At 39.0% G+C, this 17660-nt stretch overlaps 1 protein-coding gene across 4 annotated transcripts in view; it reads left to right on the forward strand.

Moving 5' to 3' along the window:
- Positions 1–17660, forward strand: part of PKD2L2 (polycystin 2 like 2, transient receptor potential cation channel) — a 38106-nt gene that overhangs the window by 15266 nt on the left and 5180 nt on the right. For 2 of the 4 annotated variants that reach the window (XM_025166211.2, XM_088133803.1), the window contains exons 10-14: positions 589–690; positions 3181–3266; positions 5717–5783; positions 14636–14700; positions 15889–16008. In XM_025166211.2, coding sequence (XP_025021979.2) covers positions 589–690; positions 3181–3266; positions 5717–5783; positions 14636–14700; positions 15889–15997 — 429 coding nt within the window. In that variant the 3' untranslated portion in view covers positions 15998–16008. Of the gene's footprint in view, positions 1–588; positions 691–2226; positions 2270–3180; positions 3267–5716; positions 5784–14635; positions 14701–15888; positions 16009–16152; positions 17391–17660 lie in introns of those variants that run through there. The other 2 variants (XM_088133804.1, XM_088133805.1) reach the window with 2 other exon arrangements.

Consider the following 17660-nt stretch of genomic DNA (forward strand, 5'->3'; position numbering starts at 1 on the left):
ATTTACCGAGATAAAAAAAGAGAAAAAGCCTTCCTTCTGAATAAATTAGCTCTGGGTAAGCCTGCTAGATATGCAACTTCAACTAGTACACTGTGCAACCCCCTCATACCCATCACTAAAATATTCCTTGCTTTCATTTCATTTTGAGTGGCAGGCTTGGGCAAAATTCTTTGCAGCGGCCAATCAGAAATCATGAGTAACATTGGTTGTGAAGTTTGCTTTGAACCTCTTGGACAAAGTCATGAGTTCAGATTGCAAACTGAGTCCAGGATCCTCATCAGGTTATCAAGTACGGTATTCTTACAGTGCAAATGATAAGTAACGATCAGGGATGTCAACCAGCAAGATTTACTCACACCTTTTGTGATGGCAAGTGTCATACAGGAAGAAAATACATTCAGGGTACTATAAGCGTGATATATACTAAGATGGATGCTCTATTTTTTTTTTAAAAAAAAATTGTTACATTGCCCTGTATTGATTATCCTGGCATCAATATGCTTTGCTTTGGAACATGATGGTTCATCTAATAGATTTTTGCCTATTAATGCATTATTTGTTCACATGGAATTTTCTTTTTTCATGTAGAACATGTTCTTGGCAATCATTAACGACACATACTCTGAAGTGAAAGCTGACTTTTCAGTGATTCCGAGCAGAGAATTTGAGATCAGTGATCTTATTAAACAGGTAAGAACTTAAAGATATCTTGCTCATTTAATTCTGAGGACACTAATTTTCAGTTCAAGGAATAGTTAATTGCTGCCGATACTGTTTTTCTTAATACTTTATTTAAAAAGTGCTCTGAAAAACAATTCAATAAATACTTCTATTAGTCCATAAATTTGTGAAGCAATGGGTCTCTGCTACATAAATTGCAGTGAATGGACTTCTGCTACTTCACCAATACTTTACAGAATAGGAGGGATGTTTTATTGTTGTCTGTGAAAGAAAGGAAAATTGCACATCAGTCCCCAGGACTTTAGGGTGGATACCCATATAAGTCACGACATCTCTATCTTGGGATAATGTTACACATATTTTACAATAGGTGAAGGCATCTTTAAACTTTTTCTTTTGCCCATGGTTTACAAAACTGCAGCATTTTTAATATAGAAATGGACATGTAGAAAGCATACAAACAAACACTGGCTTGGTCAGCCTGTGGAGTCAACTTTTTGTAGAGAAAGTCAGCAGAAGTGCAATCCTGGTGATTCTCCTGAAACTCTTGGTAGCTTTGATGCCATTAGCCATAATAAGCTGTCCTGATTATGTGGGAGAGGAATTTTCTGACAATCATTCTGCTTCTGGATAGTTACTACAGGATAGTTGCTGCTTTTGAATTCCAGAAGGTTTTGTTCTTTCTGATATGCTCTTTAAATATGCTGTGTTAAAGGGCTGCAAGAAGTCATCCAGAGGGTTGGTCTGAAGCTCTACCTGTTTGTGAAGAAAGACCAGCTTTGTTTCTCATTCTCAGGGATGCTTGCTTGGACTGTCCTGAATCAGTATCAGTTTGGATGAGAATGAACTGAGACTCAATCCAGGCTAATCTAGTGGTATTCTCAGGAGGCAATTTAGCCACCTAAGTGAGTGGTGATCAGTCTGCTGTTGATGGGAGTCATATTCCCCCCAAAATTTCAGATTCATTAGAGGCTCAAAGGTTTCCTGTGGCTTAAAGCATCTTTCCCATATGGTAACTTTAAACTTACCTGGCTGGAAAAAAGTAACTTCAGTTATCTATGCCTTGGTAATCTGTTTTCATCATTGCAAGATATCTATTGTCTGCAATTGCTTGTAAAACCAATGAGGAAACTTTGGTCCAGAATAGAGTCGCTAACTCTTCAACTAGAACTGAGTGTTTCAAACAGAAACTGGTGCTTTCTCAGCTGCCCCAATGTTGCTTCCAGGTCCAGTTTCCAAACACATTTAAAGTCCTCAATTACAAAATTATCTGAAATTCTACCTTCCTATATTCATTTATCTGAACATTAAGATTTCCTTCAGAGGTCCTATTCTCAAACTCCCTGTCAACTGAAGTATTATGGTTAAGAAAGGATCCCTTTGCTAGGGATACCCTACTTGTGGAGCAGTTTTCCCAGAGTAGTTCTGGCACCAAGTGAAGACCTCATTAATATAGTTGTTTTGTACCACATTTTATTTCACTTTTAATTGTTTGGTTTTGTGTTCTCAGTTTTTTATATTTTATGTTTCTTATTTTATTTTAAGCCTTCCATAGAACCATTCTGAGAAAAGGTGTGATATAAATCCGGTAAATAAAAGAAATGCATGATTTGCATAATTGAATGTTCAAGAAGACCTTTAGTGGCACGAATAAGTCCAGTATTTTGAGGAGTTTTTGTTGTATTTGGCCTTTCTTCTTCTTGCCTAAATTTTCTGCTCAGAGTGACTGTTCAATTGTCCATGTACTGTGTTGATTTATGTAGCCCATACATTTAAAAATGCCCCCTTACCTCATACTGGAATGGAAATTTGCTTCTCCATTCCGACCCCAATTAATCCTAAAGTAATTTACTTAATACATCCAAATTATTTTCATTGGACAACTCAAGGCTATATAGTATGTAAGCTTTTGTGTTCTCCTGAACTATTCAACAGAATGGGTCGTAAACAAAGAAAAAGGAAAAAAGGGGGTAGTTTTATTCTAAACTGGATATTGGTTTTTTGTGCTTATAATCAGAAATGTTGCCTTGGCTTTTTGTGTAACTCAGCAGATGTTCTTCCACCTGTAAACTTTTTAGAGGTGACTCACCTTATATACAGTACACATGCTAATGTTACTCAGCTTTTCTTCTCTTGGCCATTCTTACCATATACATGATCAATACTTAACTTCCAGCTTCAGTACTGTTGATTTTGCTGGGGTTTTGTTTACTTCCATCCACCTCACAAGGTTGCTCCAATCTGGAGTAACTGTAGCATGTTACATTTTCAGTACAAAAGGATATAATTGCTTTTGGTTGCAGCTGTGGTGCATGCTAAAATCATTTTGTACCTAGTAATCAAATCAAGCTTACCTAGTGTTTCCTACATTCTTCCACCTCAAGCTCATACATATCGCAGCTATTGGACTCTAGTGTTGTTTAGCTGCTTTTTTTTTTTTTTTTTTTAGCCAGAAGAAAAGGTATTTCCACTGAACAATCCTATTTTTGTTTTGTTTAGGGTTACAATAAAGCTTTAGTCAAACTCAGACTGAAGAGACAGGCATCACAGACGGAAGACTTATATGGAGTAGCCAATTTGAAAAGGTGGGTATCGAATTGCAGGCGTGCTGCTGCTTTTATTTAATTTTCTAGCTGTCTAATTTTCTTATTCCTACATGGGACCCCAAAGGGTGATGGAGTGTAATGTTGCTGTTCCACTGAGAGAGACCCTTCAGGACAGATGAGGAGGCATCCTGATGTGCACCTAGGCCAGAGAGCCCAAGCCTTTAAAGGCCAATAAGGAGGTTGGGATTTCCAAGAGCGTATCCCATAAAAATCTCTCATGGAGCTTACGGACAACCACAAAACACCCATTTATCAGCAAGCCAATTGTGTGGTTGTTTCTCTCCAGTCTCCCGGGAGGTCCCTCTTACTTCAGCTTCTTCTTGTTGGGTTTCTGAGCAGGTGGGAGGTTTTTGAAATAAAATACAGGGCTGTAGCTATTCACTGTCTTGCTTTCTAAGAATGCTTGTATAATCTTAGGACCAGTACTACTACTGGACATGAAGATTATATTTGATTCTGGTGCTTTATAGCAGGTCACAGCAGGTAATGGGGAGCAACCTTATCAGTTTTATTAGGGGCCATTCCCATTCCCCACTCTTGACTGCCAATTGGGACTGTGTCTTTGACCTGCTCTCAACATTTCAAAGGTGTCCACTGACCTAACAATGGTTGGAGAACCTGCAAAAACCAGGCACAAGGTAGGAAACCACAAAGAAGCCATGGGTCTGTATCAAACATCACACTAAACACAACTGCAATCAGTAAATCTCTCCAAAGCATCATTTCAAAATTTACTTCCTTAAAACGAGCACGTGGACCTAATCCAGCTAAGGGCCTTCTGTCGCCTGTGACTTAAAGAGTCTTTATAGTATCATCCCAGCGATTGCTGAAGTCATATAAAGCCAGAAGTTTTTGTAAGTTGCTAGTGGAAAAATAACCTAAATCAACCCACATTATGACATAGTACAAGGTATGGCCACAGAGATCTGCTCTTACCTCTTATTCCCAGGATGTTAAGAATCATCTCCTACCTCCCCCATGTGTTAGTAACTAATTTATTCAACCACAAGTCTCATTTGGGACTCTGAATTGCTATAATATCTGACCTGATGAGATAAGAGAGGTCAGCTGCCCCCTTGTGAAGTACTGCAGATACTGGTCCTTCAACATCTATATGAAGCTTTTGGAAGAGGTCAGTTGGTAGTTCAAGTTGTAATACTGTCAATATGCTGTCAATACTCAGCTTTATATTGCAATCCAGTGCTCAGCTACAGATGCCAGCTCCAGAGGTATCTCTCGCCAAGGTGGAACTGCCCCTGAGATAGCAGGGCCACAACTTGGGGGTCTTCTTAGACTCATGGCTACTGCTGGATGGCCAAGCAAGACATTGCCCAGCTTCAGTTTGTACTCCAATTGCAGCTCTTCCTGGATTCAGTAACTCCTGCTATTATCACAATTTGTCCGGATTTCTGCAATGAGTTCTACAGGGGGCTGCCATTGAAGATCACACAGAAACTTCAATTAGTCCAAAATGCAGTGGCCCACTTGTTGACTGGCAATTGTCATCCTGATCATGATTTCATCTTTTCTGTGGGCCCTCCATTGGTTACTAATAAGTTTCTAGGTGCAATTCAAATGGCCAGGTTTATCTCAGAAAGTCCTATATGGCTTGGCGCCAAGATACCTTTTTATATTTGTATTGTGTGTTTCTGCTGTTAGCTGTAAGGGCTCTGAAAGGAAAGGATAGATATCATACAAATGTAATAATAAGTGATAAAACTAAATGTGACAAATGCTGTTTTAAATCTATACATTACATATTTATAAGTCCTATAAGGTATTCATGTTGTCTGGTCTTTCTTGGTTGATTAAAAAGCAACCAGCAAACTGAGCTGGCCAATGTCTGAAATGAAGGATTATACAACTACTCTTGTGGGGCAAACTGGATAGGTACTGTGGTGTGATGGAAGAGTGTGTGTGTTGATCTTAGCTTTTTGCATTTAATATTTTCCTATCCTCATTTACACCCACAGTCCCCACTTCATTGGTCGCTGACTATGAGGAGTAGGAAAATGTTGAATGCAATGGTGTCATATCGACTTGAAATAGATACCGCTGCGAGACAGGAAGGCAGCAGCAGCTGCAGGGAGGGGGTCAAACCAGTCAGTCTGGTGAAACTAATGCATGTGCATCCAGAAAGGCTTGAGCTTCTTTCACAATGATGCAATGGTGCTTTCTCATTTTGACAAAAGCAGCAGGAGCTGTGAACACCCATGGAAGAAGATACCACAATCAACAGCAGCCAGGCTTTATTGACAATGTATAATAACATGGTCTCTGGTCAGTCATCTCAAGCAGAAACAAGCATGTCAGCTGACTATTTCCATTCAGGTTAATTTCATCAGGACTTCTTTTTTTGTAGTGCACAAGCCTTAAGATGTTGTACCAAATACATTCCTGGTTTTTTTCCCCCTTTGCACAACCATTAGGGCAGGACAGTCCATCTCTAGAATGGATACAAGTAGGAATGTCTCCAGAATTGGTGGTTTGGACAAGGTAAGAATCGTATGCTTCTCTCCACTTAGCAAAATAAAAATAAACTAGTGGATGGAGACCATATTTATATTCAGTGGGTTATATTACTATGTGGCAGCATAAACAAAGTTTTGTGATACTTAAATAATTAGCAAATTTATTTTGCATAAACTTTCATCTGATTTTATACATGTATCTAGGAGTGAATATATCTATAATTTATACATACACAAGAACAAGTAGGAGGGTGGGAATTGTAAAATATCAATTTAGAGGAAATGAAATACAAACAGTACCACAACACTTACTCTGGTGGTTGGGTCATAGACCATTCAAGGCTGTCTCTGTTGTGTTGATTAACCTAGATTACATTGAGTTAATTGACACACTTCTCTGTGATGATGATGATGATGATGATGAGCCATCAAGGCATTGTTGACTCTTAGCAACCACATAGATAGATTTTCTCCATGATGATCAGTCCCTAACTTGGTCCTTCAGCTTCTCAAATGGTGCCCCCATTGCCACTGTAATTGAGTCTATCCACCTTGCTGTTGGTTGTCATCTTCTCTTTTCTTCCATCTTTCCCAGCATTGGAACCTTCTCTAGAAAAGTAGGTCTTCTCATAATGTGTCTGAAGTAGGATAATTTGAGGCTGGTCATTTTTGCCTTGAGTAAGAACTCTGGGTTGATTTGTTTGATGATCCATTGGTTTGTTTTCTTGGCTGTCCACAGTGTTCTTAGGAGTCTTCTCCAATACTAAAGTTCAAAAGCATCAATACTCTTCCTATCCTGCTTCTTTAAAGTCCAATTTTCGCTTCCATAGAGTGCCACAGGGAATACCATGGCTTGCACAATTCTGATCTCTGTAAGTGTAGACACATCATGATATTTGAATATTTTTCCCAAGGCCTTCATGGCTGCTGTACCAAGTGCTAGTGTGGCATATTTCTTGACTGCTTGTTCCTTTACTGTAGATGTTTGATCCTAAAGGGCAGAAACTATCTACCACTTTGATATCTTCATTGTCAATTCTAAGACTGGTTGTTCTACCTGTTCTCATTAATTAGGCCTTCTTTGTATTTAATTTTAGTCCCATTTTTTCACTGTGCTCCTTGATTTTTATTACTAAGGCTTGCAGAACCTTTGCATTTTTGGCTATCAGGGTAGTATCATCAGTACAGCACAGGTTATTGATGTTTCTTCCTCCAGTTCTAAAACTATGCTCATCTTCTTCCAATCCAGTTCCCTTAATATATATTCTGCATATAGGTTAAATAAATAAGAGGAGAATATACAGCCTTGTCTCATTCCTTTGCCAACCTGGAGCCAGCCTGTGTTACCATATTCTGTCTGTACTGTGGCTTCCTGACCTGTAAATAAGTTTCTCATGAGGACAATGAGTTGTTCTGGGATTCCCATTTTTTTGAGCATTTTCTACAGCCTGACATGATCGACATAATTGAAGACCTTTCTGTAATCAATGAAACACATACTGACTTCTTTTTGAAAGTCTGTTTTCTCAATTATCCAGTATGCATCAGCAATAATGTCTCATCTTCTTGTAGAAAGTTTTAAAGTTGATAAAAAGACATATGGCTTTGAACAAAATAAAACTGTCTTTGAAACTGAATTGTGTACTAATGATGAACATCTTATTGCTAAAATGTGTAAGCTTTTGCTGAGATTTGAAACAGAAGATGAACACGTTAAAGATTGTATGATAAAATGGGCTAAAAATTTGGATATAATATACAAATGGAACAATGGGAAAATATGTGGACGAAAGGGTTAAAATTTACATTGTGTTACAGTTTAAAAGAATTTTTTTTTAAAATGATGTATCAATGGTATTTGTCACCAGAAATATTATCAAAAATGTATAAAGGGACTTCAGATATATGTTGGAAATGCGAACGACAAGAAGGGACTTTCTATCATACTTGGTGGACATGTAATAAAGCTAAAAAAATTTGGATTCAAATACATATATTAATTCAGAAGATTTTTAAGGTTAATATACAGTCAAAACCAAAGACATTTCTTTTGGGATTGATGGATAAACAATTGGAAAAAATGTGTGGACTTCTACTTTTATATATGATAACTGCAGCTAGACTTTTATACGCTCAAAGATGGAAAGATTTGACATTACCTACAATGGAAGAATGGATGATGAAGTTGATGACATTAGCTGAGATAGCAAAACTGACAGCTTTGCTTAGAGAAAAAGTATTGATAAATGCTAATTGGAGCCCCTTTTGGACTTTTTGTGGGAAACAAAAAAAATGAAATTATGATGTATGGATTTGATGATTGGTCAAATTAACTATGCAAAATATGTACATTAAGATGTAGTTTTAGAGTAAGTGGTTATTTTATGTTTCATTTATATCTGCTGTATAAGAAGTTGGAAGTAATTCTTTTTGTATTTCTTTTTTTCTTCTCCTTTTCTGTTTTCTAGCACTTTTGTTTTCTTTATTTCTAGCTTTCTTTCTACTCTGTTTCTTGATTATTAGTTTGTGTTAGTTTTTATATCTCTGCTTTTTAAAATTTAATAAAGCTATTATTAAAAATAATAATAGTAACATCTCATCTTCCTTGGCCTTTTCTAAAGCCAGCTTGAACATCTGGCATCTCTTTTTCCATGTAGAGCTCTAATCTGTGTTGGATAATCCTAAACATTATTTTGCTAGCGTGTGAAATTAAGGATATTGTATGATAGTTTGCACATTCAGTTAAGTCTCCCTTCTTTCGTATCGGAATGTAGATTGTCCTCTTCCAGTCGGTTGGCCACTGTGTCAGATTTCAGATTTACAGGCGTAGCTTGGTTAGAACCTTGACTGATTCTTCTTCTGTTGCTTGCCATGTTTCAGTGGGTATTGCATCAGTTCCTGTAGACTTCTGACTTGGTAATGACCAGAGTGCTAATCTAACTTTATCTTCTAGTACTAGAGTAAGTAGCGGATATCTTCTAAGGTATTTTGGATGTTGACATCTCTACTGTACAGGTAGTTCTCACTTACCAACCATTCGTTCAGCAACCGTTCGAAGTTATGATAACTTTATGGCCCATTTACGACCATTTATGACCTTCACAGCATCCCCCAGTCACATGATGGCCATTACAGGCAGTACGTGTTGTCCTATGCCTGACCTGTGATTCCCCCCCCCCCTTGCAGAGCAGAAAGATTGGAGAGAGTAAGCTGTTTGCTCTTCTACACATCAAAAGCAATGGAATTGCATCAGCAGCTTGGGGCTGGGAGCCGAAGGTGTCCTACACAAACAGCTTACAGTACTCTCTTGAAATCTCTTTCTCTCAAATCTCTCCATTCTGCAAGGAGGGGGGAGAAAAAAAGCAAATGATTTCTGTAGGCAATTTCTTCTTTGGCTGACCCTCCCCACCTCTTGCAGAGTAGAGAGATTAGAAAGAAAGGGAGTTCAAGAAAGTAAGCTGTTTTCCTAGCTTGCCTGTGGCTCCTAGTCCCTGGCTGCAGTGTGATCACATTGCTTTCGATGTGTACAAGACAGTAAGCAGGCACTCAAGCATTCCAAAAGGCGGGGGAGTGGTTAGGAGACAAAAGCCAAAGGTGTGAAACTGAGTAGTTTCGTCTCTTTCCAGCTGGAAAGCACAGTCACGGTCACATGATTTCCCACTTAGTGACCACTTTACTTAGCAGTGGAATTGCCGGTCCCAGTTAGGGCTGTTAAGTGAGGACTATCTGTACAGTATTTCAGTATACTTCTTCTAACTTTGTTTGATCTCCTTTGAATCAGTTACTCTCTGTCCATTGGAGTCCTTTAGCATACCAATTCAAGGTTGGAACCTCCTTCTGACTTCAGAGATCTTTTGAAAGACTTGCCTTGTTTTTCCATGTCTATTTCCATCCTCAATGTCTTTACAGATGTTGTTGTAATACTGCTTCTTGTCTATTATAACAGCTCTCTGAAACTTTTTGTTAAGTTCCTTTCTCAGATTTTTGTCTTTCTTGGCTTTGGCTTCTCTTCTTGGCAATTCCCAGAGTTTGTTCTGACATCCAGTTTGCCTTCTCTTTCTTCATTTTTGGCAGTCTCTTTTCACATTCATCCTTAAAAAGTTCTTTAAGTTCATTCCATAATTCCTCTGGTTCTCTATCAATGTGGTTCAGGACATCAACACAATTCTTGATGTCCTCCTTGAAAATGGTGGGTATATGTTCAAGATCATATTGTGGAACTGACTGGCTTTCTGCTGCTGCTGCTGCTGCTTAACTTGGACCTTGCACACGAGCAGTTTGTGATCTGCTCCACAGTCAGCACCTGGACATGTCTTTGATGCTGTAATTGAACTCCTCCACCTCCTTTTAACAATAATACAGCCAATTTGATTTCTATATATTCCATCTGGTGATGTCCCTGTTATAGAGGTATCATTTTGGTTGTTTGAAGACAGTATTAGCTATGAAGAAATCATTGGAGTGACAGAAATTGATAAATTGGTCTCCTTCATTTCTGTTTCCCAAGCCATATAATCCAACTATATTTTTACAGTGGGGCAAAAAAGTATTTAGTCAGCCACCAATTGTGCAAGTTCTCCCACTTAAAATTACAGAGAGAAGCCTGTAATTTTCATCATAGGTATACCTCAACTATGAGAGACAAAATGGGGGAAAAAATCCAGAAAATCACATTGTCTGATTTTTAAAGAATTTATTTGCAAATCATGGTGGAAAATAAGTATTTGGTCAATATCAAAAGTTCATCTCAATACTTTGTTATATATCCTTTGTTGGCAATGACAGAGGTCAAACATTTTCTGTAAGTCTTCACAAGGTTTTCCCACACTGTTGCTGGTATTTTGGCCCATTCCTCCATGCAGATCTCCTCTAGAGCAGTGATGTTTTGGGGCTGTCGCTGGGCAACACGGACTTTCAACTCCCTCCAAAGGTTTTCCATGGGGTTGAGATCTGGAGACTGGCTAGGCCACTCCAGGACCTTGAAATGCTTCTTACGAAGCCACTCCTTCGTTGCCCAGGCGGTGTGTTTGGGATCATTGTCATGCTGAAAGACCCAGCCACGTTTCATCTTCAATGCCCTTGCTGATGGAAGGAGGTGTTCACTCAAAATCTCACGATACATGGCCCCATTCATTCTTTCCTTTATACGGATCAGTCGTCCTGGTCCCTTTGCAGAAAAACAGCCCCAAAGCATGATGTTTCCACCCCCATGCTTCACAGTAGGTATGGTGTTCTTTGGATGCAACTCAGCATTCTCTCTCCTCCAAACACGACGAGTTGAGTTTAGACCAAAACGTTCTACTTTGGTTTCATCTGACCATATGACATTCTCCCAATCCTCTTCTGGATCATCCAAATGCTCTCTAGCAAACCTCAGACGGGCCCGGACATGTACTGGCTTAAGCAGGGAGACACATCTGGCACTGCAGGATTTGAGTCCCTGGCGGCGTAGTGTGTTACTGATGGTAGCCTTTGTTACTTTGGTCCCAGCTCTCTGCAGGTCATTCACTAGGTCCCCCTGTGTGGTTCTGGGATTTTTGCTCACCGTTCTTGTGATCATTTTGACCCCACAGGATGAGATCTTGCATGGAGCCCCAGATCAAGGGAGATTATCAGTGGTCTTGTATGTCTTCCATTTTCTAATTATTGCTCCCACAGTTGATTTCTTCACACCAAGCTGCTTGCCTATTGCAGATTCAGTCTTCTCAGCCTGGTGCAGGTCTACAATTTTGTTTCTGGTGTCCTTCAACAGCTCTTTGGTCTTGGCCATAGTGGAGTTTGGAGTGTGACTGTTTGAGGTTGTGGCAGGTGTCTTTTATACTGATAACAAGATCAAACAGGTGCCATTACTACAGGTAACGGGTGGAGGACAGAGGAGCCTCTTAAAGAAGTAGTTACAGGTCTGTGAGAGCCAGACATCTTGCTTGTTTGTAGGTGACCAAATACTTATTTTCCACCATGATTTGCAAATAAATTATTTAAAAATCAGACAATGTGATTTTCTGGATTTTTTTTTCTTATTTTGTCTCTCATAGTTGAGGTATACCTATGATGAAAATTACAGGCCTCTCTCATCTTTTTAAATGGGAGAACTTGCACAATTGGTGGCTGACTAAATACTTTTTTGCCCCACTGTATGTTTCCAACTTTGGCGTTGCAGTGTCCAGTCACAACTGGCATATCTTGCTTGCATGTTCTGTCAATTTCAAATTGAACTTGATCATAGAAGTCATCAACCTCCTCTTCTTCTGCATCGGTGGTTGGAGCATAAACCTGATAATTGTTATATTCAAGGATTGTCCAGGACGTCTAATCAAATTATTATCAGTACTTGGCTACAATGCAATCAAATTATTCGGTCATTGATTACGTTGTAGCCAAGTACTCCTCTTGCTATACCCTTCCTAATTATAAAAGCAGTGCCATTCTTTTGTTTTTTATATTTTTGGGTAATAAATGGTGTGATCTTCTGACAAAGTGTCCAATTCCAGTCCATCTCAGTTCACTGATGCCTAAGATGACAATTTGTAGTCATTTCATCTTTCACTGTGTTGAGTTTTCCTGTGTTCATTATTCTTATGTTCCATGTTCCTACTGTAATTCTGTCTTTGCAGCTTCAGATTTTCTTTTCCTGTATGGAAGCATTAGCAACTAGATGTCCTGAAGGCTGTAATCTAGCCACGTCATAAACACTATTAATGCTCCAAAAGAAACTCAGCTGTTCCTCAGTATTTATTTATTTATTTTATTAATCAAATTTATACACTGCCCAATAGCATGTTGAGTGCCATCCAACCTGAGGGGCCCATCATCTGGCACTATATCGTCAATCATTTTATATTTTCTATTCATGTGGTTTTCTTGGTTAAAAATACAGGAGTGGTTTACCATTGCCTTCTCCCAAGCAGTATGAATTGATGCCTTTGCCAATGTCACCAAAGTGATTGTCTGCCTCCAACATCTTCCTATATCACTGCTGCCCAATATAGGTGCCTGCTTGCTTTAGCTGACCAGCTGGGGTGACCTTCATGCCTTGGGTGACCCTGCTGGGAATATATACTCTTTGCATACACTCCCAATGTTTTTTGCTCATCCCTCCTAGGAACACCCTCTCATTACAATGAGTCAGCACAGCAAGACTTGCAGGGGGGTGGGGGGGGTGGATACTTCTCTGCAGGTGCTGATTAAATCTGCACTGATCATGTTATGCTGAAGAAACAGGATAGTTACCTTGATGAACAAAGTGAGTTGTATTGTAGAGTTTCTTTTAGAGACCTCCATGTTCTAATCTCAGAAACTTCAATTCAAAATACTTCATTCAAACGTTTAAGTTTTTGTCCTCAGGAAAGCCAAATTCTTAACCTGTGTATGTTACAGGTAGCCCTTGCCTAACGACCACAGTTGGGACCAGAATCTTGGTTGTTGAGCGAAGCAGTTAAGCATGACTGCTTAACACAACAACCTCAATCCGGGCACTCCCAGTTGTGGTTGTTAAGCAATCTCCTGGGTCGGTCGTTAAGCAGATGGAGTGAAAGAGCTGTCTGGTGAGGAATTTCAGTCAGCGAAGAGCTGAAATCCTCCCAGCAGGCAGGTCTTTGAGAGCAAAACGGCTGCCTGCCAGAGGTTTCAGCTCCGCATGGAATTGAAAGGCAGCCCTTTCACTCTCAGACGTTCCTAAAGCCCACCAAAGGGTTTGCCCTCCCCTCCATGGATGGAGGGGAAATCCTTCCTGGGGTTGAAGGAAAGGAGCTCAAATCGTCAGGATTTGAGTTCCATTCCTGCCCGCTGCTGAGAAGTTTCTCCATTTCTGCAGATTGCTGCGTCCCCTCCACTTGCAGCCTTCCCTGCCAACTTCCAGTGGAGAAGCCGGCATAGAAGATTGCAAATGGTGGTCACATGATTGTGGGGCACTTGGCAACTGGTCGTAAATGTCAACTGGTTGCCAAATGCCCGAAATGTGGCCACATGACCGCAGGGGGGCAACACAACATTTTATGATGGCCAGAAGTGCTTTTTGGGCCATAAAGCACCCTTTCCGAGGCCATTGTAACTTCAAACCATCATTAAACGGTCATTAAGCGAGGACTACCTGTACTCTAGCTGAGTTCATCTATATTATCTCTTCTTTTGCTGCTATTTCTGTCTTTTTTCTTTGGTATTTTCTTTTGAGCTTTAGTAGACATAGGAGCAAATATGCTTGTCATTTTGATTGTTTTTAAACTTACCTTTGCTCTTTGCCACTACCCACAGGCCAATTTTTTTACTTAAAAATGTTAATTTATTAAGGAAAATTAATTCTAAACCAGGGACAGCATCGCTCTTGTACATTTCATCTCACTTGACATCCATGCCTTTTTGTTTGTATGTTGCAGGAAAAGAAATGTGTTGGGAGAACAGAAAATGTTGTTCATTCCCAGCTCTCTTTTTTTTCTGTACATATGCCCACTAAGAATAGAGTCCCTAGAGTCTGTTGCTACACTCTAGGGCAGGGGTCCCCAGCTCATCAGCCCATTCATGAAGTTTCAGATGTTCATTGACCCCCAAACATTTATTATACAAAAATAATTTAATGAATACTACTTTAACTAATAGTATTACGAATAATAGTAACATCAACGGTAACAATAATGGATAGTCCCATTGGCCCTTAGGGGTTATTGACCACTTTGGGGAATCCTTTTCTAGGGTGAGGCAATCTGGCATTCTAGATGCTGCCCAGCTGTTACTTTCAGCTAGCTCAGGCAATATAGCCACTATACGAAAGATGCTGGGAGGAGCAGCTCAACATCTGCCTATCCCAGTTGTTCCAATGGAGAGATAGTGACAGTCTCTCTTTCCTTTTGAATCCTAAGTCATACTGACCAATTCTCTCTGCAGGATGCTGTCAGGAGGCAGATTTCCTCAGGAGCTTATGACACCATTTCTGCGAGGGACTTTCAGAGGTATGCTGCTGCTTATATCGTAATCCCAGGGGTCTTCAGTTCTTGCAGACCTGGGATCCACCTTTTAGGGATCTACCACAGGAGAGCAACTTGAGGTCCCCAACTATTTTTGTGGCTCTGGAGCTTCTACTGCCTACATTTGGCAAAATTGGGTGACAGGTTTCCTGCCATTTTGAAGTGGAAACCTCACACAAAATGTAACATTCTTGACATAATCTTAATATATTTTATAAAACAAAACTCCCAAACTCAAAATAACATAAAAAAATCCTGGTTCTGCCCAAATTGGATCATCATTCTCCCCAGCAGAGCCCTTGGACATCACAATGTTGCCAACCAATTTTAGACCAAATATACATTTAGGGACCCAGCTTTTAATTTATGCCATATATTTGTATGGCAATAATGCTGCAGTTGCATCTTAGGTCAGGGGGTGCTCCAGGAATGTGTCCAAACCCATAGCTTCTGAGAATGACGGCAGCCTGTGAAAAGAGTGATCCTCACGCTGGCAGTTTCCCACCCAAATATTCCTCCTCTGATACTAAGTAAAAAATTCAACTGAGGCATCATTCCGTGCTCTAAAGCAAATGGCTTTTGGCTGTTGATGTAAAAACAGTGTCCTAAATTTAAAAGTAACCTTACATCTAGCACCCAATGAATATAGAAAAAGAGTCCCTAAATAATAAGCCTTTACAACAATTATTTGGAAAAAAAAAAAGATTTAGGCTACAATTCTATGCCTATTTATCTGGAAATTTCATTGAATTCAATGAAATTTATATTTACACAAATATGAATGTGAAAATTTACATTTATACAATGAATTCAATGAAATTTGTATCTAAATCAGTATGTACTATTAGTCTGCTAAGTGACTAACCAGTATTCTCCTGGTATCACTGAATTTTGTGCTGTGTTTCAGTCCTTACTGTAAAAAACAAGGGAATAGTTCTTGCTATAGGCTGATATTACATTTGTAGTAGAGTCATTGTACTTTAATATACCAGTCCTTTAAATTACATGCAATATTGGAAATCACCACAACTTAACTAAATATGCAGGGACTTCACAGAAAAGAGAGGAGTATTTTAATATTCTTGAGTTCTGCTACTAGAGCTATCAGCTGCACAAAGGCAAGGATTCCAGAGCTCCCTCAATCTCCTTTATGTATTTGTTATTTTGTTTTAGACTTTCTAGATATACGGAAGATTTGGAGAGACAACTGAAGGATGTGAATTATAGGCTGGACACAATTATGAAAACTCTCCCTGCAGCTCAATACCAGCAGAGAAATTAAAATAGTAAGAGGTGAGGATTTGTTCTACCACTGGGGCCTGGTACAGTGAAAAGCTAAGGTGTGAACTTATACAGGCACAGAAGGGAAAAAAGAAAAAAAGGAGATGCACATATTTTTTTGGGTACTGCTGCTTCCACAGTGCTTTTCCCTTTCAGCTCTCCTGTAAAAAAAAAAAAAGTTTGCAATAGACTAAATCACTGGCCCAATTCCAGAAGTGGCACGTTCCCGCAGTGGTGTATTGTAGCAGTAAACAAGACGTCAAAGGCAAGTAATTCAGAGATCTGCTAAAACTAAAAATACGAGTTGTAACAACTTCTTTAGCAGCTGAAACGCTGTATTTTTAGGAGCCCTTAAACCTATTTCATCTCACAGAGCCCCTCAGCTCTCCATCAGGTTGGCATCATTACTGTTAGCAACATACAGGATTTCTCTTCTATCAAGTAATGAAAAGCTGGTTGAGGTCCAAGCAGTATTTAACAGCTGAAATTCAGAAACTCATCTCTGCACTTTTTAAACACTCTGTGTTCTTACAGAACATTTTATGCACATGCATAATTCTAGGGTTTTAAAAGGAATTAAGATTCCCTTCCTCAGTCACATGAGTTCATCCTTATTGGTCTTGCAGATACGGTGGGGGGTGGGGGTGGGGGGAGACTACATTGTTTATCGCTTTGTATGCACAAACTTTGAACTAGGTACCAATTATAAGAGGTCTCCTATTACAGTGTGTTGATCTTTAATATTAGTCAGGCATGTATGTTAGTGAACTGAATCCACAGCTACTTTATGTTCAGATGGAGCAAATTAATTATACAAAAAATATAAAATATTGCAGGATTGGTCTTTGAAATGGGAAGTAACCAGCAATAAATGACTTTTTCCCCCCATGGGCACCTATTTATGTCTGTTATAAATGACAGAAACATGCTTGTTCTTGCTAAAATTTAAGACCATGTCATGCAGCAAATCAGCCTAATTCTCCAGCAGAATTTAAGTGCTACATATTAAATATACTGGATATAGTGAGAGGTTTTTACCTACAGCTAGCATAACATACAAGGGTGCATTTTCTAAAGCACATCCATAAAAGAAAAGCTTATAATATATATTTATAGACCACTTTTCCAAAACATCTTCAAAGTCACTCATAAAGATAAAAATTCAAGCTAATTTCTAATCAGTTTCCAACTATTACCAGTTTACACTTCGTGGATACACCACAACAGAATTAGACTAGTGTATAAGCTTTTTTTTTAGCCTAGCAACTCTTAAGAATTGTACTTACCAAGATTTAGAGGGAAAAATGCAAACACAGCTGCGTGCGGACACACACACACAACACAAATATGAATATGACAACAGAAGTTTTATTATAAAAATCTATACAATGAAATGCCAGACATAGCAATCATTCATATCTGGTTTATTTATATATATTTATTTATTTTTTTATATATATTTATGTATATATATATATATATATATATATAATCTCCATCCACATATAGTTTTTACTTATACCAAAGTAAAACTGTGTTATCACAAAAGCCTAATTCTACCATTTATTGCTCAATAAGATGGCACAACACACACTCTTAGCATAACTGATGCCATGCGTGCTACAAACAGCCAAACACTGCAAAACACACACAAAAGCAGCTGT

This window comes from Python bivittatus, unplaced genomic scaffold, assembly GCF_059951505.1.
Source record: "Python bivittatus isolate LINGU-HERP-01145 unplaced genomic scaffold, Pbiv_v1 ctg000080_np1212, whole genome shotgun sequence".
NCBI classification, from domain to species: Eukaryota; Metazoa; Chordata; class Lepidosauria; order Squamata; family Pythonidae; genus Python; species Python bivittatus.